Below are 24,157 nucleotides of genomic sequence, written 5' to 3'. Positions count from 1 at the left end.
ACTCAGAAACAAAACGTAAAACTTTAGAACCTACAAGTCCACTCAGTCCTACTTCTTGGTCAGCCAATAGCTAAGAGAAACAAGTTTGTTTACATTTACGGGAGATGCTGCTGCCCTCTTCTTATTTACAGTGTCACCTGAAAGTGAGAACAGACTTCATATGGCACTGTTGTAGCCGGCATTGCAAGGTATTTATGTGCCAGATATGCTAAACATTTGTATGGCCCCTTCATGCTTCGGCCACCATTCCAGAGGACATGCTTCCACGCTGATGACACTCATTAAAAAAATAATGTGTTAATTAAATTTGTGACTGAACTCCTTGGGGGAGAATTGTATGTCTCCTGCTCTGTGTTTTACCCACATTCTGCCATATATTTCATGTTATAGCTGTTTCGGATGATGACCCAGCATATTGTTCATTTTAAAAACACTTTCATTGAAGATTCGAAAAAAACGCAAAAAAGGTACCAATGTGAGATTTCTAAAGATAGCTACAGCACTTGACCCAAGATTTAAGAATCTGAAGTGCCTTCCAAAATCTGATCGGGATGGGGTGTGGAGCATGCTTTCAGAAGTCTTTAACAAGCAACACTCTGATGCGGAAACTGTAGAACCTGAACCGCCAAAAAGAAAATCAACCTTCTGCTGGTGGCATCTGACTCAGCTGATGAAAGTGATCATGCATTGGTCTGCACTGCTCTGGATCACTATCGAGCAGAACCCATCATCAGCGTGGATGCATGTCCTCTGGAATGGTGGTTGAAGCATGAAGGGACATATGAATCTTAAATACATCTGGTATGTAAATATCTTGCAATGCTGGCTACAACATTGCCATGCGAAAGCCTGTTCTCACTTTCAGGTGACATTGTAAATAAGAAACAGACAGCATTATCTCCTGCAAATGTAAACAAACACATTTGTCTCTGCGATTGGGTGAACAAGAAGTAGGACTGAATGGACTTGTAGGCTCTAAAGTTTTAAATTGTTTTATTTTTGAATGCAGTTATTTTTTGTACATAATTCTATATTTGTAAGTTTAAATGTCATGATAAAGAGTTTGCACTACAGTACTTGCATTAAGTGAATTGAAAAATACAATTTTTTATTTTTACAGTGCAAATATTTATAATAAAAATATAAAGTGAACACTGTACACTTTGTATTCTGTGTTGTAACTGAAATCAATATATTTGAAAACGTGGAAAACTTCCAAAAATATTTATATAAATAGCATTCTATTATTGTTTAACAGCATGATTAATTGTGATTATTTTTTTTAAAATGAACTCTGTTTTTCTCCGACAATTGCTTGACAGCCCTAATATTTACCCTTTCCTCTCAAGACCAGTTTGGGGCTCTCCACTTAAAGGATGAGTATTTTCACACAGATGACAGAAAATATCTCAGTGTGGGTGTGGGCAACAGTAACTCTCAGTATTAGCGCTATGCCCTTTCTGCTGTGCCAATGTTATTTATCAAGTACACAACAATGGTTGCTACGTTCTCAAACAAACAAAGATATTCTCATACTTAAATGACTGGCTTTTTGAATGTAGTGTCAAGGCTCATTCTGTATAGGGCAAGTTTGCCACAGCAGTCAGCCTCTGCCCTGTACCCACTTGGGAGATTCCCAAGACAGTTTTCAAAACATTCACTGAACAAAATATCAGATGCAGGGTCTAAACAAGAGTCAAGATTTAGTCTATTAGTTTTTACAGAACACTCTTTCTGGAGTACTGGTACCTGAGCAATCCCATCCCCTTCAAGCTGCGATAACTTCCACTGGGAGACGAAATCAGGAAAAAGCTGGCCTAGGATCAGGGAAGTACAAAGGAGGCTTAAAGTTTTTTTTCAACTCTCCTCATGAGTTGTACTGTGTGCTCTTTGGCTGTAGTTGCAGCTACACAAGGTCATCAAATATAATAGCACTTGGAAAAATTTCTCTCTCGTCTCTGGAGAAGAGACTGAAATTGAAGATGCCTCTAAAGCTGATGGTATGGTAGGAGTGCATTCAGATTCATACGATGCTTTTTCTGGAATTGTTTGTATTTTTTAGTTTTGTGATCCTGGTCAGATTTTCATTTTGATTTCCCCCTCCCCCCCAATTTAATTTAAAGGGATGCGATTAATAGTTTAATGTGGTAGAAAACTGACTGATTAGCAAATTAACTATATATCCTGTTAATTATTTATTAACAATGTTAATATCAATTTAATTGTATTTGAGTTCTATTTGAAAACCGTTTGTGTACAAAACCAGCACAGGAAACAAGAGGAAAAGCATATGCAAGTAGTTTGTTAATGGTGCCTGTAAGACACCACTGTATAATTAGATCCTTTGCAGTAATTAATGTTTCCATTCCGTTCTTGTTTACTGCTTTGACACACTTGCAATTAGTTTTTAAAAGAAAAATTGGAAAGGATTTACTGAAACAACATCTTTACTGTGAGTTGGATGTGACTTTTGGTGCCTATGCTTTCTGAAAGAACACGTCTGGGATTTAAGAAAGATTTTTTCACACTCTGCAACCCCCCACTGAGAAAGGGAACAGCACCATATAAAAAAATATTTGTTTTTCCCCTTGTCTTCAGGACATTTACAGAATATGGGGATATAAACTCTCAGTCCAACCTATTATTTTTTTGTAGACATGCCCCACAGGGAACACGTTTTCATAAAGATGTAACTTTTGGGGAGGATGGGATAGGGCTATAGAGTAAGAGTGACAATTTACAATATTGAGATGTGGAGTGGATTATCTGATCCCCATTTTCCATCTCTGGCCTCTATGATTCTAAAACTCAAATAAGAAGTTATTTGAGGGACAAATGATTTAGCCAACCTTGTTGATTCAACCTTCCCAACACAAATGTGTAGTACACATTGACTGCCTGCCTCAAATTCTGTATTTTTTGAAAAAGACTATGGGTTTTAAAAAAATAATTTAATAGCATACAGACCTGGTTTCCCCCAGCATTATGACATTCATAAACTCCAACAACACCATCTGCAAAATGGCCCAAAGTGTCGAGGCAATTGGTACCCTGCTGCAAAGCCCCAAAAGCTATATCTTGATGATCAGGTACCCTAAATATAAAACAAGAAACATCTGTTTTAATTCAATTTCTCTTGTTTTAACTTTGACGCCCTTCCTTTACTTAATGGCCTTCTAGATGAGAGGCAATCGGCAACAGGTAATGATTTTATTTTGGTACACAAGCTATATTCCACTCCTCACAACATTTTGAAGAAGTTACAAGTAATTATTTGGTCAAGAGACTCTGCTCTCATAACTAAGTGGTCAAAGGTTTTCAGTGTATTTGTAGGCTAAGAGATTGAATAGGAGTAAAATATACTGGAGAACTACAATGAACATGAGCATGAGCATTAGAGAGTCACATCACAAGTGTGGCTGGCAGCAATGTGTGTAGTTAAGGTTGTATAACACTTTCCATTGTGTAACTCTTTCCATTATAAATCCCTCTTTTGTGTAGCTCATGGCTTTGTCAAACTTTAACCAGTGAGGCAGAAATTTGGCATGCTGCAGTTCTGCCCCAGGCTTTTTTTCTTTAAGTTTCAGTAAAAAAAAAAGACAGTTCTACCATTTCTGAAAATGAAGTTTGACAAAGCAGCATATTTTCGACAATGTTCACAAATCCAACTGTTCCTTTGAGAAACTAATGCCTCCTTGCTTTGGAGATTTGTCAGAGTCTCTGTGGCATTAAGGACTGCCTTTTGTAGTCCCCATGAAAAATGCACTGAGATCTGGTGACTTTATAGACCACAGAATATCATGGTTTATTAATTATTTGTACTACCATAGTGCCTGGGAGCCCCAATCCAGGGCCAAGACCCTATTGTGCTAGACATGGGCGGCAGGTATAACAGACCAGGCGCTTTATTATGCCCCATGCAGGTTCCGGGGCAGCACCTTTTGTTACTCAGCTTCCTGGGTTCATCAGTCATCTCTTTGGACTCCAGGGAGATGACTGATGGACCCAGGAAGCGGAGTAGCAAATACCACCTCCTCAATGGCCCCAGAATCTGCATGGGCTTATCAAATGCATCTTTGGACGAGAGTGAGGCTTTTCTCTGCAGTGGCTTGGGGTCTGGAGAAGGGTGGCGTGGTTGCAGCTGGCACGGGGCAGCCCCGCGCAGATTGGGGGGGGGGGGAGAGAACACGACATTGGGGCACCTCTCGGCAGGGCTCTCGGAACTCTCCGGCTGAGGGGAGACTTGTGGCCCTGGCTGTGGGGGTCTTGGGGCTCTGGCTGTGGGGGTGGGGAGGGAGAGGGGCAGAGCCACGGGCTAAGGGGGGCTCCACCTGCCACCCATGGTGTGAGTAACCCACATACCTCCTGGGTGTGGTGTTCTGTTCCCTCTGGTGGCTCCGAGACCACTTAGAGAGCTAAGGCTATAGAGCAGACTCATTAATCTAACAACCATATGGCTTTGAGCTCAAGCAGTAGAGGCTCATGCACTAAGCTCCAGAGGCCCTGGGTTCGATCCTACCCACCGATGACTGGAGTCTATTGGTGTTACACTAGGTGCTGTACAAATAGAGACCAAAGACAGTCCCTGCCCCAAGAATATTACACATTCAGTACAGGCTTTTTAGGGACTGGCAGCAAATATTTCCAAAGATTCCATCTGCATTGAGCATGCTTAAATAAATAAATAAATAAATAAATAAATAAATAAAAGCTGAGCAGGACTTATACTGCAGTTGTTCCCCAGGGCTGCTGAGCATCAGGCACCAGAACCAGGAGCACAGAATATTTCTCCCGTGTTCCCTATGTTCACACTGCTGGCACCCAGTCAGCACGGAAGGGGAGAAGAAGACAGCCTGACTCAAATGCAGAGGAATAAACATGGAAATGGACAGGGACATGGGGGAATAGGGACAGATGGCAGGATAACAGAGTGGGGAGGCAGCCTTGGGTTATCCTGCCTTTTCTACTTCTTCCGCCTCCCACATCCTGCTCCTACTGCCTCTGCTTTCTACCAGTTTCTCTAGGCACTCAGGTCAACCCTGTGTCCCCCCGTCCTCTTCTTTAGATGAGGGATAGGCTCCGACCTCCCTTCACACCCATCCCACTGAGCACTAAATAAGGCAGATATTCTGTGGAAAATATAGTGTGTGATCACTTAAATACTATCATAATGTACACAATATAAGAGGGTTCAATTAAAGTTGCACACGCAAACTTAACTGTGGAATTCTTTAATTTTTGTGCACTTGATTTTGCAATGTTAACTTTTTTTAATGTAGATTTGTGAATATATATATGTATTAATGTTACAGAATGTGCCAAAACTAGAACCCTGAATCCAAATCCTTGTCAGAGCGAGAGGATGAACTGCACCTTGGTCTCCTTAGTCCCTCTTTAATGCACCTTGACAGGCCAGCTCCCTGCACCTCACTCTGGCTGGAACCAAGCAGTCCAACCACCTTGGGACTGGGTCTCTAACTTGCAATCCCCAGTGGTTCCCAACCATGTTAACACCAGAAGCCCAAACTCATTTTTGGCACCTGTAAGAGTTTCCCTTTAGGAGCCCATGACAACATAAGTTTGCAGTGACACAGAAATTGCATCTTCAAAACAAAGCACTATTCATTCATTCTTCAAAAGAACAAAGCACACAGATCAAAAGATAAAACAGACGACCTACACACTTGGGTATTGCTTATAAAAGCTGGCAAGGAAAGTTTAAGATGCAAGACCCCTCTGCCCTATTGATTCTCTCTCTGGCAGGGAGAAGCAGACTACATTCCTTTGTGTGTTTACTAGACTGTCCACTTTCCATTGACACACCCTGCGCAGTCTCTCCTAGCTCACCCAAACTCCCTCCCTTTTCTAAAGTCTTGGAGGTTTAGGATCCCCCAAGATCCCAGGCTCTAGCCCTGGAAAGAGTAAACCTTTCTAGTTTGGATGAAGCCAGACAATTTCTTCCCTGTTGATGGTCCAGCAAGTGTTAACTCCTTTGAAGCTGTTTACCCCAGAGGTCTTATTTTTGTCACTGTTTCATTCTTATGCATTCAGGCAGGATAATCTTACCCAGATAGACGCATATGATTTTTTTATTTATATATATCTAGAGAGAGAGAGAGAGAGAGAGAGAGAGAGAGAGCGCGAGCGCTCTATTTCCCAGTTCTCACCACTTGTAGTCAGACTATTTAGTTATTTATTTTAAGGCCAGAAGACCACCCACAGAACACAGGACATAAAATCTCATCTAGTCATTCCTGCACAGAACCCACCCCTATGGTTTTGATTCCAGGTTGGATTCAAAATTGCAATGGTTGTAAATTTTTATTCTAGTTTGGATGCAACTGAAATCTTGACATTTTGGCCCCAAAGCCTTGAAAAGACAGGTCAAGAGTTTATGGCACAACTGAACACGTAGCTTTGAGTAAAATCTAACCTGGATCTGAACAATCCCTTGAGCTCTCCAACTTTTAAGGAAGGTTCATTTTTAAAAAAGAGCCATTTATTAGAAAAGAATGAGGGTCTGGACACTGACTTTACAAATGAGGTTTAAGCCGTAATTAACTGCTAATATCCAAAATAAATTAAGCTGATATTTTAAAAGTTTGACATGGTAAAGAATTACAGGTTAATAATGCTTTATTTACTGAAGCCTAGGGAATAGTATTTGTTGTAAGTTACCTATAAGCCTTCATTGAGGATCCTTCCACTAAAATTTAGCATTGCCATCTTGTGGTAAAATTCAAGATGGTGACAGAACAAAGCTACAAAATGCCAAATGTATTAGCTGCTTGAGGACTTGCAGGAAGGTATGGGTAATCTTAAAATTTCTAGTTAAGTTTCAAATGAAATTCATGCAAATCCTAAAACAAGAGACCCTAAAGCACATCCGTCAGTAGGTACAGGTGTGGGAAGTTGCAGGGAGAGGAACATCTGTTCAAATGAGACATCAGAGATCACTTTTGCCCAACTCTAAGGGAAAGTAAATATCCCATGGCACTTTTTGAAAAGAAAAAAGGATAACTGGTCTCCTTACCATTATTATCCCTCTTTATAAAGACAGGTTCTAATGTTTATGGGTCTGTGAAAGTTTCTACTGAGGGTATATTAGCTGCTGCTTTTGCCTAAAAAAAAAAAAAATAAATCACTGTACTACCAGTATTTATCTCATTGTATTCTAACTTAAAGTGTTTTGGAACTCCTACAGCAAGAAATGTGCTACTGTATAAAAGCCACATACCAGTCTACAGTTGTTTAATAAGATTAGTTGTATGACAGATACTAGCTCACAGACCCTTAGATTTGACAGGTAGGGTTAGTAGTAGGATATTGAGCATGGTGGTTTTATTCATTTAAAATCTTTGTCTGGTAAATAAATACAGCTCTGAAGATTTTCTATCCTACAGAAGAGATGAATGGAAATCAACCGGATAGGTTGTATTCTCATGCCTGGGCTCTGACCAATGCCTCTAAAGTATCTTAAAATGTTTTCATCTGAAGACCTCAGTTAACCTATAACATAACTCTACATGGGAGGATCACTTACTAAACTGGCAGTAAAAGTTTTGCACTGCACCTAGTTTAAGGCTGCTCACAGAGCTAAGCATGCCACATAGGTGAAGCTAACAGCTTGAAGGAGAGCGGAGAAGGATGAAGAATGATGCATTTCCAGCAAGCAGCTAGCCCAGGAGTACAGCAGTTTTGGAGAAGTCAGCCAGCCCTCTTGGCAGTGACAATCACATGATGAAATTGCAATATGGATATGGGGCAAGAGGAAAAGGGATGGGTCAGTGAAGAAAATGACAGCAGAATAAAGTAGTAAGCAAAAACTGCAAGAGACATATTTTAACTAGCTAATATCCTAAATGCCTGTGCAGGAGACATGTAGTAAAGTTTCTGGCCAAGCCAGGTAAAGAAAGAACCTACACTGCCAGAAAGGCTGTTTTGAGACTCACCTTAACTCAGGATAGACATTTTCAAGATACCACTTGAAAGGTTTGCAGCTAAGTCTCTTTCTCAGTTCCATTCGGCTTTGAATACTAGAGAGAAACAAAAACAGCAAGTTCTGGCAGTTGTATTTGATGAATTTTAAAGCACGTTTAATAAGTGAGACATTTATCAGTAGAAATATATTTAAAAGAAATGAAACACCCCTTTGCCCTCATGAACTACTAATGGCAAACAGAATAAGTGAATAGGAAGAAGCAGCAGCAGATCAGACTTACTTGCCATAAGGTACGTTTCTGGCTGAAGGCACTGCTGCGTAATAGAAATTTTTGTACTCATCCATCCACACTTCTGCTGCCCTACGCGTATTTCTAGGAACAATCAAATTGAGATGCAGGTTATGTTTTTTCCTGTCACAATCCATGACACATATTTTTGTCTGTTTTGATTATGTTTATTTTTTCGCCACCCTCTACTACACATACCACAGAGGTGGTAGGACTGAAGCACACACATTTGGAATGGACTTTGTGCCTTCCTTATACTTAGGCCTGATCCACACTTAAAATTTAGGTCAACATAGCTATAATGCTAATGAGTGTGAAAAATCCACACCAAGTGCCTCAGCTATGCCATTATAGTCCCCACAGTGTAGAGATAGCCTAAGGGCTTGTCAACACATGAAAATTAACCCATAATAAGATAGGGCGTGAATTTAAAGTGGTTTACCTATTCCTGATTAATTCCATGTGTGGACATACTTATTTTGCAATAAGAGAGTTCATACCTGGAGTTAAACAGGAATAGCAGACAAGTCCTAATCGCTGGTCCAAGCGTCCAATCAGAAAAGGTAAAAAGTTTAGTTCAAGACTTTCATTTTCTACAATGCTCTTTTTGAAAGCAACTTTGTTAATTTATTAGGCCACGTCTTGCAAAGAAACAAAATTTACTGAGTGGTTTTTGAATCAGAAACTTGGAAGAATCTAAAATCTCAACAGCTGGCAATATTTGACAGTTTGCCTTTTATCTTACAAGCCGTTTTCACTAAAGCCAGAGAAAACTGACACACCATCGTATGGAATGTATATTTCTCAACCTCCTTTTTGTCCCCCACTGCACACCAACTTGAATGCTACCAAGATGGATAAATAATTGTAAGTGGTGAAACATTTAGACTTATGAACCTAGAGGTTTTGTTACCGCTGAGATGACCAAGAATAAGCTGAAGGTTAGATGTTTGTAACACTACTTAAAATTCTGTTTTAAAGATATGAAAATGTTGTCCAAACTCTTCAGAGACTGCTGTGTATTTTTATATATTTATCTTTATATAAACAGTGTCTTTAAACCTGAGCTGCAATGTGACTAAAGCTTTGTCATTCTCGAGGATATTCCTCTTGCCATTCTGTCAAAAAGTTCTCTCTTCTGCTGGAGTACAGTCACAAAAAGCAACTAAACTTTTATCAATTCAACATTAAACAGATAATCTTGCACAGAAACATATTACCTCTTAGAAGTTGTCTGCAAAATCCCAGTGTGTTACATATGCATACACAGAAGCAGCATCCATGTAGCAAATATTACAGAATCAAACAAATATCACACACTGACTGCCTCAGTTGCCTTCTGTCCACTAATCCATCACCTCCAGGATTTACAAACATTTGTAACATTCCAAAATGCTAGGCAGCTTCCAAAAGCTTTTTCTTTGGTAGGCTGACCTACAAAGAAAATATTCCCCCCCCCCCCTCTTTCAAATATGATATTTCTAGATGCCGAAAATGACCTCTGATGAGGATTGGGATGGGCAATCCAGTCCCAGTAACAGATTTTCTGTGCATAAAAATATCACAATTTGATAGTATGTTGTCATCAGATTCTGTAAGGCTAGAAATAGGAGCTTCATGCTATTGAGGGGGGAGATTCTCATCTTCCCAGTGGAACCAGCGTTTGTCTCTAGACTTGGGAGATTGTGAGACACCTACAATTTTAAGTAGTTATGTACCGAAAAGCTATTTTAGGTCATTTTTAGACATTTGTATGATCTCCTGAGGTATGTGCAATTGGACAGGAAGGATAGGGACAATATTCCCAGTACAAACTTTTTAAACTTTCTAAAATGTAGTTTTTCAGCTCTTCCTCCTGTGAAAACTTTCTCTTCACACACATACACCCCTCTGCTCCCAGAGACAGCCTTATTATCTTTTTACAAAATTAGAAGTGATCATTTGGGGAATTAAAGTTTTATTTCATTAGTACCTTCCATGCTCTGAAGACTATTTTGTACATTTGTCAATAAAAAAATCTCTAGTGATTTGTGGGACATTACCCATCTTCATCAGCTAAGGGAGGATAGGTCCATGAATAGCTAGTATCCAAGATGTTCACGGATGCAACACCATATTCTGGCTGTCCCTAGCCTCTGTTTGCCAGAAGTTAGGAGTGGATGACAGGGGATGGATCACTCAACGACTGACTGTTCTGTTCATTCCCTCTGCAGCACCTGGCATTGGCCACTGTTGGAAGACAGGATACTGGGCTAGATGGACCTTTGGTCTGACCCAGTATGGCTGTTCTTATGTTATCTGTGGATAACACATATTGGTTTGGGAGTTAAAGACATCTTTAATTTGTATCCTTCTGCTTCTGCAGTGGAAATTAAATGACCATGAGCTGAAAAAGGCTGGTCAAAAACTCCTGAGTGCAAAAACCACAAGTGAAGAGGAAGTTCAAACAAACAGTCTCTGCGTTTTGTTTGATGATAATTTCCTTGTGGAAACTGCTAATTTTCTAAAACTCCCTTTCAGCCAAAGCCGAGGAGTTGTTTTTCACTCCCCTTCTGCTTCTGGCTTTTGTCAGGGATACTTCTTATTTGGTCAAAGCAATTCAAGTGTAAACAAAATTGCATTAATTAACCATATCATCCTCCCACCCCTCCACCCCCCAAATAAAAAGCAATTAGAATGACTTGTAAGGGTTTTCACAGCCTTTCAGTCCATGAGGCAGATGGGCAACCAAAAGGGGAGGAGGAAAATCAGCTATGTGGAAAGGCAGAGCAGGAGAGACATTGGTTACACACTTCCACTGTCTTTACAGTTCAAGTTGGTATTGGTTTCTTAAAATCATTTTGAAGAACAAATATAGGGACATGTTTTAAAAAGATTCTCCCTTCCAGTATTTTCCCCTTTCACCCATTACACCTAATGAGCATAAGGATATCTGTTTGAATGAGGAGGTCCTACCTGTGCACCCTTGTGATTTGGTTGCATAACTGTGACATCACAGGCCAGATCCTTTCCAACCCAAATGCAGTTTTGGATAGTGCTTCAGACAAACAGTAATTTGATTTACCATACACAGTTATATTCAGAAGCACCGCCAGCTTTCCTGCCGCCCTAGGCGGCAGAAGGTCCCGCCCCAAAATGCCGCCCCCTGCAGAGGCGGCAGAAGGTCCCACTGCCGAAATACCGCCGCGGTCGCTGTCCCCCAAATTGTAGTGCCCTAGGCGACCACGCAGGTCGCCTAATGGGTTGCGCCGGCCCTGGTTATATTATATATAGACACATCCTTTCCTGTTGCTCAAATCGGAGCTATATTTATATATATTAAAGTACAAGAGCTTAGTGAACCAAAAAAAAAATCCATTATTCACCAACAAAAAAAAAGGATGACTTTCTAATTTTTTCAGCAAATCGAAAAGTAAATAAAACTTGAGTCAAAACAAAATGTTTCAGTAATGACAAAACATTTCATTGTGACCCAAATATTTTCATTTCAGCGTTCAGGCATTTTGAAAAAAGCAAAGGAAAGGAGGACTAGATTAACAAAATTGCTGGGAAGATGGTGATGGTGTCTCCCTTAAAAGCACTTTCTTTCCCTGTATGAATTGTCTCTATGAATGACAAGGGATAGTCATTGGGCCAGGGAGAGTGAGAATGACTCTGGAGCCTGGACATTAGAGCACTCTCCGACAATGTGGGAGACCCAATTTCAAATTCTGTGTCTCCCGCATCCCAGGTGAATGCCCTAACCACTGGGCTACAGCTTTTAAGGGATGAACCACCACCTCTTGTCATTTTTTGAATCTAGTGCCTTTCCTTTGTCAAAATGCCTGAAATTTAAAATAGAATTTTTGGTCAGAACTGAAAAAGTTGAATTTTAACATTATCAAAACATTTTGATTTTTCCAGTTTGGTTGAAACAATTCTATGTATTTGACACGAATTTGCAAATAGTTTTGGTTAACCCAAATGTGCTTTCTTGGCAAGTAAGATATTTGTCTGAAAAATTTCACCCATCTGTATTAAGTACCTATTAAGTCTTATGGGAGGAAAAGCGTCTTGGCATTAGCCCAAAACTGAAAATTGCAGAGCAGTGTGCAAATCACATAGTCTTTCATTAACATGACCCTGGAAAGCTACTGTGAAATTGATATGCAGTTATGTCATAAACCCAACCCATATAAAGAACAGGAGTACTTGTGGCACCTTAGAGACTAACAAATTTATTTAGTCTCTAAGGTGCCACAAGTACTCCTGTTCTTTTTGCGGATACAGACTAACACGGCTGCTACTCTGAAACCAACCCATATAGTGGAATCAGTAGATCTTCCTATTCCCTGGTGTAATATTAATATTGGAGCAGGGCTGTAATCAAGACAGGGTATTTCATTATCAATCTTTTGTTTCCTCACATGTGCCATTGCTAATTTTCCACAGCAGCATAAAATTCAGATCTCAACAGAAAGGGGAAGCAGATATTCAAAGAAAAATCCCTGCTAAAACTATTCAGAGAAACAAGACCAGTAATTTTATTTCACCAAATCAGCCAATTCATTAGTGCTGCACAAAAAGTAGAATCAATCTGCACTTCCAAAAGAGAGAGTATTTTATCTAATGTGAAACACTGCCTAAGGGACTGGGTCAGGAGCTTCCAGGTGTGAAGAACGTACGTCTGGTTCTCTAGGTCTGGGCTCTCTAGATCAGTGGTTTTCAGAGTTCAGGTCGCGACCCAGTACTGGGTTGTGGAATGCAAGGCACTGGGTGGACTTGCTCAGCACCCAGGAACCCTGGCGGCCAGCCAGCAAAAACTAATAGTCCCTACCTGTTCTGACACCGCGCTGCACCCTGGAAATGGCCAGCAGCAGGTCTGGCTCATGGGCAGGGAGGCCCATGGGGCTCTGAGCACTGCCCTCACCCCGAGCACTGGGTCTGTACTCCCATTGGCCGGTTCCCAGCCAATGGGAGCTGGGGGAAGGGGGAGGGAGTGCCTGCAGGCGAGAGCCACTCTGAGCCGCTTGCGCAGACCTGCTGGCTGCCTCTGGGGCGCAATGCGGTCCGTGGTGCCAGGATGCCTGCCTCTGCACCCTGGCTGTGCTGCTGACCAGGAGCCTCCGGAGGTAAGCCCGTGCCCCAATCCTCTTCCCCAGCCCTGAGCCCCCCCAAACTCAGACCCCCTTCCTGCATCCCAAAGCTCTCATCCCCTGCCCCAGCCCAGAGCCTGCACCCCCAGCCCAAAGCCCTGACCCCCTCCCACACCCCAACCCCCTCATCCCCAGCTCCATTGGGATGCAGGCATCAACAATTTTCTTCAACTGGATCACCAGAAAAAAAAAGTTTGAAAACCACTGCTCTCGATGACTTGTTGATTATGATTTGCTTGGACTCCAGAATTCCTACAGTACAAAATACATTTTATTCTGTTTGCATTTAGCATATTGTAAATCCTATAAATTATTGATGCTTCATCAACTTGGAGGAATTCCCAAACACAAACGCTCAACATACTTTGTGCCTAGAATAAGGGTTTGTCTATGCTATGGATACTACAGTGGCTCAGCTATGCTGCTGTTGCGACATAATATAGATTCTTCTTACAGTGACAGAAAGGGTTTTTCCATCCACCTCGCCAAGTGGCAGTAGCATTCTTCCATCAACCTAGTAGTATCCTACTCTGGGTTAGGCTGGCATAGCTATGGTGCTCAATTTCACACCCCTTAGTGACATACCTAGGTTGATCTAAATTTTAAGTGTATACCAGGCCTCATGCTGCATCTCTGGTTCTTTAGGGAAACAACACATCAGTGAAAATTTCATATAACGTGAATGTAATACTACTACACTGTACTTATACAGTACCTTGAGGCATAGGTCTCAAAGCTCTATACAAACATTGATAAAAATCACTTTCCTCATTCTACAGAAGGAAAACTGAGAAAAAGTTAGGGATTCAAGTTCACACAGTGAATCAATAGCAGAGATGGGATTTCTTAACTACTGAACCATGATGCCTCAAAAAGGGTGTTTTTTTTGTTTTTTTTTTTAAAGTTACAGTATAAGGAAGGAAAACTTCATATAACAAACAGAAAGAGAAAGGAGTGGATATTTTTGACCAGCCAGATTCTAATAGCTACTACTCATTGCAAATATCAGAATCTGGGCCTATGTGATTATTAACATGACACCACAGAATTGTTTACTATTGAACCAGGAACCCAAAACCAAAATGCAACACACAAATATACAAAACGAGCACAGTGTTAGTGGAGTCTGAGTGTCCAAAGTGGAAAAATGAACAATTTAATTTTCTTCATCTTTTAAAGACTGAATACTGAAGATAAAGCCTTTATTTCCCACAAGATCTTTTAAGAAGATATACAAAGTTTTCAAAGCTGATGGTAAATTTCCCGTTGTTAAAAGATTTTCCATTTCTTCCCTTTCCCCATTTGGCCCAGAATTCTTCCGGCTGATACTAGGCAATTCCTCACCTCTTCATTAAAACGTTTCACCACTGTCACTTAGTCTTCCAATTTTTATTTTTGCCCTAATTCGAGCATCTGAGTTATCACTAGAGATGAAAAGTAATCTCCTTTTAATTAAAAAATTTATTCATAAGATTTTCACTTCAGATCATATTGTACATATTTTTAGTAAAAGGCCCTGGAAGTTTAATGAAGTTACTGCCACCTGCTGGCTAACTAGAAAAAAAACAAAAATCCACAGTTCCATGATTTAGCCAAGAACTTGCAAATAGTTACCTTGCAAACACAGTACCACTCCCACCAGGGAAGGTGTAAGGATGTTGCTTGCGGAATACATGACCCACTCTGCTACATGGGATAATTTCAAGGCTCCCTCCACACTGCCACACTCTGAATGAAATCTCTGCAATTAAGAATGCATGGTAAGTATCCACAAACCTAAAGTAATTTGTCTGACCCTTAACACATTTTTCCAATATATGCACTATGTCACATAGGATTAAAGGAAGATATTTAGCTTGCAGAGAACATGAAAAAAGCTAACAAATTGGGCTCAGCGTGTCTGACTGTTTCACTTCAGTGTTCTCTAAACTCTAGAGAAGCAGCTATGGATTTATATCCCTTTGCCTGCCAGTATTTATAAAGTTCCACTGGTGAGTTTTACGAGAGAGTTTACACAGCTTTTGGCCCAGAGATTAAAATCTATAGTGGACTGATACAAAACAAAACAACTAAATTCAAGTGTGGGCTATGTAGAGTTGAACTCATTGATGAAAGTTTGAAGCTAGTTTGCATAATTTCAGCAGAGGGCTGAGTGAAGGGTAAGCACACAACAGATGTCAATATTAAAATTCATAAGGGCTTTAGGAGGATTTCTTCTGAATGTCAGACCATTGAATCAGAACTGGTACAGTTTGCACAAAAAAGCTAGCTTTTTAAAAAAAGGACAAATAATCATGAATTCAGTCCAACAAGATAGCGTTTGTATTCAATATTGAAGTTGATTTTATTTTTACAATAAATTGTGCAATACCTTTCATAAATGACCCTTTATTTTATATATTATGCATAGACTCCTTTATTATACATCACTGTTTGCTGTGTTTCAATTAACACAATTCCCCCCCCCACCTCCCGACCAACCACCCAACCAAAACTCATTGCAGTTTTAACTAACTCCGCAGCTAAAATCTGAATAGATTTAAGTCATTTAAAATCCAAGATATTGGGGGAAGATTTAAAAAAAAAAACTTATTTGCCTCCCTCCCTCACCCATTACGTATCGCAGGCATCGGGATATATTTTTTATTAGAATACGGTCCCAACTATTCACCTTTGAATTGATGCACATCTGTGATTTTATCAAAAAGGCACAAACAGTCAGAAAAAAAGACAGTTACCTTTTCTGTAACTTGTGTTCTTCGAGATGAATTGCTCATGTCTATTCCACAATAGGTGTGCGTGCTCGTCATGTGTACCAGTGTTGCAAGTTTTTCCCTTAGCAGTACCTGTAGGGGAGCGCCCTACTGACGCCTGGAGTGGCACCTCCATGGCAGGGTATAAGGGGCGCTGCACGCTCCCCCCACCCTCAGTTCCTTCTTGCCAGACAACTCCGACAGAGAGGAAGGAGGGCGGGATGTGGAATAGACATGAGCAACACATCTCGAGGAACACCAGTTATGGAAAAGGTAACTGTCTTTTCTTCTTCGAGTGATTGCTCATGTATATTCCACAATAGGTGATTCCAAGCTCTATCTGTTGGAGGTGGGAGGAGTTCACAAATTCTTGGGACGGAGCACAGCCCTGGCGTCCTCCCTGATTTGGGAGACAATCGCATAACGTGAGGTGAAAGTGTGAACTGAAGACCACGTGGCAGTCCTACACATCCTGGATGGGGACATGGGCCAAAAAGTCAGCCAACAAGGCCTGCGCCCTAGTTGAGTGTGCCCTCACAATTGACGGCGGGGGGGGGATTCCCGCCAGGCCATAACAGGTATGGATGCACAACGTGATCCAATTGGAGAGCTGCTGAGTGGAGATTGGCCGACCCCTCATGCATTCGGCCGAGGCGATGAACAGCTGCGAGGACTTTCTGAACGGTTTTGTCCACTCCAAGTAGAAATCCAGAGCCCCTCACACATCCAGCATGTGGAGGCGGCGCTCCGCACTGGACGCACGGGACTTGGGGCAGAGGACCGGCAGGAAAATGTCCTGACCTATGTGGTAGGCAGAGACCACCTTTGGGAGGAATGAAGGATGTGGGCGGAGCTGGTCCTTATCCTTATGGAATACCATGTACGGGGGCTCGGAGGTCAGGTCCCTGAGTTCTGAGACCCGCCTCACCAACATGATCGCCACCAGGAAGGCTACCTTCCACGAGAGGTGCGACCAGGAGAGGCAAGGCCACCCTGCCCAGTACTGAGGGGGAAAGTACGTTAAACAGGGAGTCCGAGGGCTCCTCCACCTCCTCTGCCTGGAGGTTGAGGCTTGATGCTACCCTTTTTAATAGGTCTTAGTGGGCCTTGAGTCCTCCTGCGGGATGGAGAGAGGAGGGGCCGTAATCGCCTCATCAGGGGAGGGCGAGGAGGCCGGTGCCATACTTTGCGTGTCTACCGTCACCAGAGGGTCTACCACCTGGTCGGTCTCCGTGCATGGTGCTGAGGATGTATGTCTCACCGACTCCTTCCTCAGAGGCCGGGAGAGAGAGGCCGACAGTCCTTTGAGGCTCCAGCCACTGAGTGAACCCCCACCGGGGGCTGCATCGGGGGCCACGGTGCCCACTGGTACCATTACACTGGTCATGGGGTCCGGTGCCACTGCACCTGCTGTGGCATCGGGGGAGCGGGATGTTCAGCCTGGGAGGCCTGACCCATCGATGGACAGCTATGAAGGGAGGCCGGGATGATGTACGACCTGCCACTGTCCCTGGACCGGGAGGAGTGGTGGCCAAGATCGTGACGTGGAGGACTGGTACCGTCGGTAACAGCTGCTCGGCAATTGGCTCTGACGGGTGGATCCGTGACAGCGACTCGCCAGCGATTGACACCCGGGGCTGCGGGAGTGGTGCCGTGGTGGGGTCCTGGAGCGGGACGATGAACAGCAAAAGCATTGACGTTCGTGACGCGACCAGCTACAATAGTCCCTCCGAGATGAGGACCTTTGGTGTCATCTGCCTTGGTCCCATTGGTGTTCGTTCCTCGAGGCAGAGCGGTGCCTGGAGTCTCTGTCAGACGGAACCCAGCCAGACAACCTGGGGGGAGTCGACGGCGACCCAGGTGGGCTACACACGGAACTTTCCCTTGACCGAGTCAGGGGCGACTGCGGAGATCCCAGCAGCGGCTTGCCTCTGGAGCGTGGTGGTGCTCCTGGTACCAGCATGGATATGACATCCCGGGCTGCCTGCAGGGCCTCCAGAGTGGAGGGTATCCGGACATCCAGGGAAGTCTGCTCCAACTGGGCCGGGCTACTCTGCTCGACTTGAGTCGGAGGACTAGAGGCTGATAGGGCTCAAGGACTGCCCAACATGGGTCTAGTCTCTACCCAGATTTACTCCAGTGCCGCGGCAGAGAAGGCCTCTTCTTAGCCTTCTTGGCGTGCCCTGTGGACAGGGAGCGGTGCCGACTAGTAGATGGGGCCGGGGGGTTGCCGCACTCTGACAGCGCGGTGCCCGGTACCGACTTGGAGTGGCGCGCTGGAGTCTGGGTCAATGATGACTCCATGAGGATAACCCAGAGCCTAATGTCTCTCTCTCCCTTGGTCTGAGGCTTAAAAGATTTGCAAATCTTACAGCAATCGCTGAGATGAGTTTCACCCAAACAACAGACAGTCTGTGTGTGGATCACTCACTGGCATCAGGCGCTTACAAGTGTTGCGCGACTTAAAACCTGGGGCGTGGGGCATGCCCCAGCCTGGGCGCGCCAGCTAAACTAAACTAAAACGAATCGAGCACTAACTATAGGTCACATACACTGAACAAACAAGAGTTCTGGGGACAAGCTACAGCAAAACTGGAGCAGAGCAGTTCCGAAGCACTGAGGGTGGGGGGAGCGCGCAGCACCCCTTATACCACGCCAAGGAGGCGCCACTCCAGGGGTCACTGGGGCGCTCCCCTACGGGTACTAGGGGAGAAACTTCCGACGCTGGCGCACGTGGCAAGCATGCACGCCTATTGTGGAATACACGTGAGCAAATCACTCGAAGAACTACATATTCCCCAATGGTGTAATGATATTTGTATAGATCCGTTCAACAACAGGCTCATTCTTGTTGCTGTAGCATTACACTAATATAAAAACTATGAAGGAAGTCTTGCTTGCTTACGAACTGGTTTTAACAAAATCAAACCACTACAAAGAAGAACCTCTAAACTTGAGTTTAGATCCAAATGTGTTAGCAGTATATCTTATTCCCCACCATATTCAAATTCTTCAGTTTCTCTGCAATGCTCTTTTGTTATTCTTAGGAATAGGGTTCCCAAAGCTAAGGTCACTGATCTACAGCCAGTTTCCGTATGTCACACAACAAAAATACTGTATTTAACAATGACAAAAAAATACATCACCTCTTAATTGTTTAAAATAATGGTTAAATAGACATCAAAACACTACAAGGCCATTTTATAATTGATAGAGTCAAGTGTACATGTGTGTAAATAAAACCTCCTTTAGTTCTCTCAACTGGATATCCAGGAGAAATATTTCAATAGAAATAATGCTAAGTTTTAAACAGTAAGTTTCAGCAGAACATTTAGAACTAATGTTTTAAATATCCAGTAAGTTGTTTTACTTACTTGCAGCACTTCCCAATCAATCTAGACATATTATTACTGCAGCAAGTTAGATGATTGAACATTTAGATGTCCACTGCTGTACAATGTAGATATCAAGTACCTGGTGTGCGTATTGTGCATTTTAAACAGAAAAATGAAGGATATTCAATTTTTCCTGCCAATTGATTTTTGACTAATCATGTGACGCCTGCAGAAAGTTCACTACTTGCTACTATTACTTTATTTGTGCAGTAGTTGACACCCATAATAGGAAGAGAAGTCACTGCCAGGGAGTCTTCAGAATTGCCTCTAGCTTCCCTCACATCCCTCCACATGGGGAGAAGGGAACAGAGGAAACACCATAAAGCAGGTCTTTGTTAGTCTCAGGAACTCTTCACCTTGAGAGAATTACAGCTTCCAGCCTGCCCTCACCGCCCCCCATCAAAGCCCTGATTCTGCAAAGCATTTAAGCACCTGCTTAATTTTAAGCACATGAAGGCAATAGGACTACTCATGCTTAAAGTTAAACATGTACTTAAGTGCTCTGCTGGATTAGGGCCCAAAGAGTATTCAGGGAGATGAAGTGAAAGGAAACCGTATGGAGAATGTGTGGGACAGCAGGAGGAAAAAGTGCTTGGACAGGGATCTCAGGGCTGTGTTCCCACTGAAGGAAAAAAGGACTGAGTGAGCTGTTGGAACCTTCCCTCAGCAGGTAAAGAAAGAAGGGCATTAAAATACACTGACTGGCTCAAGGGTAATAGTGTATGCACTGGTTTAAAAATGCTTTCCGTTAAAGTAAAGTCAACTGCAACGTGCAGTATTAGTTTTACAATGACTTTCCTGGTAATTTTTTTAAAAGGTGACATAATTGCAACATTAGTAATGCACAATCAACATGAAAGCCAAACTCTTGATTCAAGTGTTTTAATACTAGAATGTGTATTCTAGTTCAGCCAGGAGTTATTTTAGCGAAGTTCCATGGCCTGTGTTGTACAGGAACTCACACCAGACAATCCTTCCAACCCTTGAATGTTGGAATTATTTGTATTACTGTAGTGTACTTCTGACAACAGATTCAGATAAATGCACTCCAAGGCTTTAAATAAGTGTGTATGTAAAAACCCTGAATGGAGGATGGATGGATGACAACACACTAAAAGTTTGAAAGTAGTGTACTTTGCATGTTCAGTGCACAAATTTGAACTGTAACTGGTTTCTAAATTAAACTATTTCAAAAAATGACTAAGATGCTCAATATAGTCCTTCAGTAAAGACAACAGCAAATTGGAAGCTCTAAAAAGTTGTCACAGTGAAAAATGTTTTTGAATACACCACTCTTAGCAGAAGCAAAAAACTTCATGCTACTGTAATCCAAACCACCAAAACAGAATTATTCAGCTCAAATATCACCCTTAGCCCAAGAACATGAATTAGAACACTGCCAAAGGCCAGTTTTTCCCCAAAATAATAGAACTATCTTAAACTTAGGGCCAAGTGGTCTACTAGGACAGATGATAAAAAATTATATTAGATCAGTCTTCAGCCAGCTACATTTTAATTGATTTCTTAAAGTATACATAAGAGGATTAAACTCATGAACTTGTGTGTTCTGCTTTACATGATTAAATTTCACCAACATCTTAAGAAGCCCCTTAAACTGGTGGCACTTAGACACTGCAGCATTTTAATCAATTTAGCTAGAAGAGAATGCCATTTTAGAGCTATACCGGAAATTATTTTTCAAAAATGCAATCTGTATTCCTGTAATTTCTTACTTCCATTTTATTGGCCTGCCTTTTCACAAAAATAATTGAACTGTATAGTTAACAAATGCTTCCCTCTCAGTCATTCATATTCAACATGCTAGTCCTACCCTATTCTAATTCTTTATTTTAAACTGAAGCTTGGTTGTCTATGAATTTTTGCTAATAATCCACTTAGTCTTAACGATCATTTTAATTCTCTCTGTACAAACAGAAGAAAGCCATGTACATACCTAAGTTTTCTCCACCCCACACATCCATCATCATATCGTACTTTCCTAACTCTTCGAAATAGAATTTGTCCATCACAAACAACCCGCCAGCTATCATTGGTGTTCTAAAGAGACAGAAGGGAGAAAAGTCAGAAGTTAAATATTTAATCATCTGCCAGTTTATCGTTCTCTACCATTTGAGCCTTCAAGGCTGAATGCCTACTTGAAGTAGCCTTGCAATATTTTTATCTTAAAAGCATTTAGTCATTATTCCTTGTATAGCACTACATACTAGTGTGGTGGTATGCATTTCTAAGTAATATACTGCTTCATGGCTTATATAGATAAAATTTGTTTCTATTTCCAGATCCTTAGTCAGGTCTCATATTCCTTTTATATAGGACATGTATTCTCAGAGTCAAACTGAATTTTAAAACCCTTACCATAGTCTTAGCACAATAAAGAGATTAGTTTCAATTCAAGAAAGAAGGGGTCATCTTATAAGTGCAGACAGTACACTAAGATCCTTAGAAATAATAGTTACTTTGCACTTATAACTGTTTCTATCTGAGGGTCTCAAGAGTGCTATACAAGCAATGAAAGAATTAAGCCTCATTATCCCAATGAGGTAGGGTCAATATCCCCTTTCTGCAGCTGGGGAAAATGAAGTAGTCCATTCGGTCATAATAGGCCTCGGTCCATTTACATTTTTCAATGTATGTCAAGCCAAGTGGTGTACACAGAGTATATGTTATAATGTGTTCATGTCATATACATCTGATAGTTAACTGTTGATAGTTAATCTATGATGTTTAACAGGCCAACCAACTGGTTAAAAATAGTTCTACACATTCTAGAAAAAGGGATAAATCAAAAGCTCTTGATGTTAACTATTAAATGCCATCAGACTTTTGCTGATTATGTATATCAATAATGGAAGCTGAACAATGAATAACAGTGATTATTTCCATTCAAATCCACAGACTTGTACTATCAGTTTCTTGCTTCTGTTCCATGTGGTACAACACCAGCTTGAACAATACTAAGAACTGTAAGTTTAGGTAGAACGATGGGGAAGGAGAAAAGTAATGGATGACTCTGCTTCATGCAATGTTCTGGAACAACATTACAGTACTGCAAGTTTTTGTCTTGCATATAAACTTTCATAAAAGAACTCCCTAGCACTTATCAGTTAGCTTAGGGATCATTTGTGGTGGACAACATTTGGGAGATAGTAGCTCAGGAAGTTGCACTTTTTAAAATATCTATAACATTCTTTTGTGAGGGGAAATGTTGACAGGAACATACTTTATGGGAGCAACTGGGTTTCCTTGTCTTGCTCTTCTTTGCTCTGGTGTCATGTAATCCCATTTGAACACCAAGTTCCAATCAAAGCCTACAAGAGGGAAAAAAATCAGAAAGGAAAAAAAACTGAAAGTTAATTGAAGTTTTTATTCATTGTTCAGCCTTTACTGATGAATTTCTGACTAAAATTATTGGGAACTGACATTCAGATTAGATGGTTAGCGCAAAATGAATAGTTTAACATAAGGATTCAAATGAAAATCTGAGCTCAGGGAAACATCTGAGGAGAGAACAGAAATGAAAAGGAAAGGATGGAACAAATAAGATTTCGGATGAAAGAGAAGAAACTAGATATGACACAGAAATGGGCTCAAATGTAAACTAAATTTATCTTGAAATACTTCTATATTGTATTTTAAAACCCACAGTCGGCAACACTAAATGAGAAACAAAAATCCTTGGTATGGATCTAGTCTCATACACCTCTGGTTAAGTAGAGCATCAAACGAAGAACTGTCAGTTATCATGGACACATGAGAGGTCATTACCATAGTTATAATCTGATTAGTCAGATTATACATACCACTCCCACAGCAGTTTATTTGTTCATCTCTGTTTATTACATGAAGCACTCTCCTGGATGTCACAATAGATTTGCAATTTTTTTTCCCACCTACCTAGTTTGGAAACCTACTTATGCCACTTTCTTTAACTGCATGCTTAGAAAATATGGCATGTTAAAACCTTCAGATGCAGTGCTTTATGTTTAGCAAAATTGTTTTATGTAATGGTGAAAAACCTCTCTTTGGACAGCTTGCTTTGTGAATTAAGATTAGAAAAACAAGCACAGAAACTGCCAAAGCTACATCAGACCAGTCACGTATCCAGTCCAGCATTCTGTCTCCAACTGTGGCTCGTACCAGATGCTTCAGAAGAAGATGCAAAAAAAACCAGCGGCTATAGGATAACTGGTCAATAGTGAAAATTTCTTCCTACCCCCCTTCTCTGAGGAAGCCTTATGCCCTGAAGCATGGAGGTTTATAAAAAGATACTAGAGAAAGCTACAATGCTCACTGCGTAATGGCTAACATGCCAGCTATTCATACTACACCTGCTACCAAAAGCATTTAGGACACATGAGGTCATTTAATGGAGGATTTCCAGATTTGTCAGAGATCAGAGGTTTTCCTTTCCTGAAAGGAGGTATAGCAGTTTGCCTTTGGAGAAATGGGATAAATAGGAAAAGGACAAAACTGTCTCAGAAAACATTTGCCCCACCAACTCTATTGCACTAAGGATCCTTAACACGTACCAGTAGATTTCTGCCTGGTAGGATTAATGTGGACAGCAAAATGAAGACAGCTGAATCCATCTTCTACCCCACGATTACTTATATTAATTTTAT

General features: G+C 41.5%; 1 protein-coding gene across 2 annotated transcripts in view; it reads right to left on the bottom strand.

Moving 5' to 3' along the window:
• GALNT2 (polypeptide N-acetylgalactosaminyltransferase 2) overlaps window positions 1-24,157 on the bottom strand; it is a 140,704-nt gene that overhangs the window by 9,239 nt on the left and 107,308 nt on the right. For both annotated transcript variants that reach the window (XR_004645061.1, XM_034765132.1), the window contains exons 9-14: window positions 22,756-22,843; window positions 21,469-21,572; window positions 14,981-15,107; window positions 8,223-8,315; window positions 7,953-8,036; window positions 2,968-3,094 (exon numbers count right to left, since the gene is read on the bottom strand). Coding sequence is in view for 1 of the 2 variants with exons in the window: in XM_034765132.1 (XP_034621023.1) it covers window positions 2,968-3,094; window positions 7,953-8,036; window positions 8,223-8,315; window positions 14,981-15,107; window positions 21,469-21,572; window positions 22,756-22,843 (623 nt within the window). In the remaining variant the exon portion in view is untranslated. The remainder of the gene's footprint in view (window positions 1-2,967; window positions 3,095-7,952; window positions 8,037-8,222; window positions 8,316-14,980; window positions 15,108-21,468; window positions 21,573-22,755; window positions 22,844-24,157) is intronic.

The sequence above is a fragment of the Trachemys scripta genome, chromosome 3 (genome assembly GCF_013100865.1).
Source record: "Trachemys scripta elegans isolate TJP31775 chromosome 3, CAS_Tse_1.0, whole genome shotgun sequence".
Taxonomy (NCBI): Eukaryota; Metazoa; Chordata; order Testudines; family Emydidae; genus Trachemys; species Trachemys scripta.
Note: the sequence above shows the minus strand (reverse complement) of the source record. Positions and strands in the feature narration are given on the sequence as shown.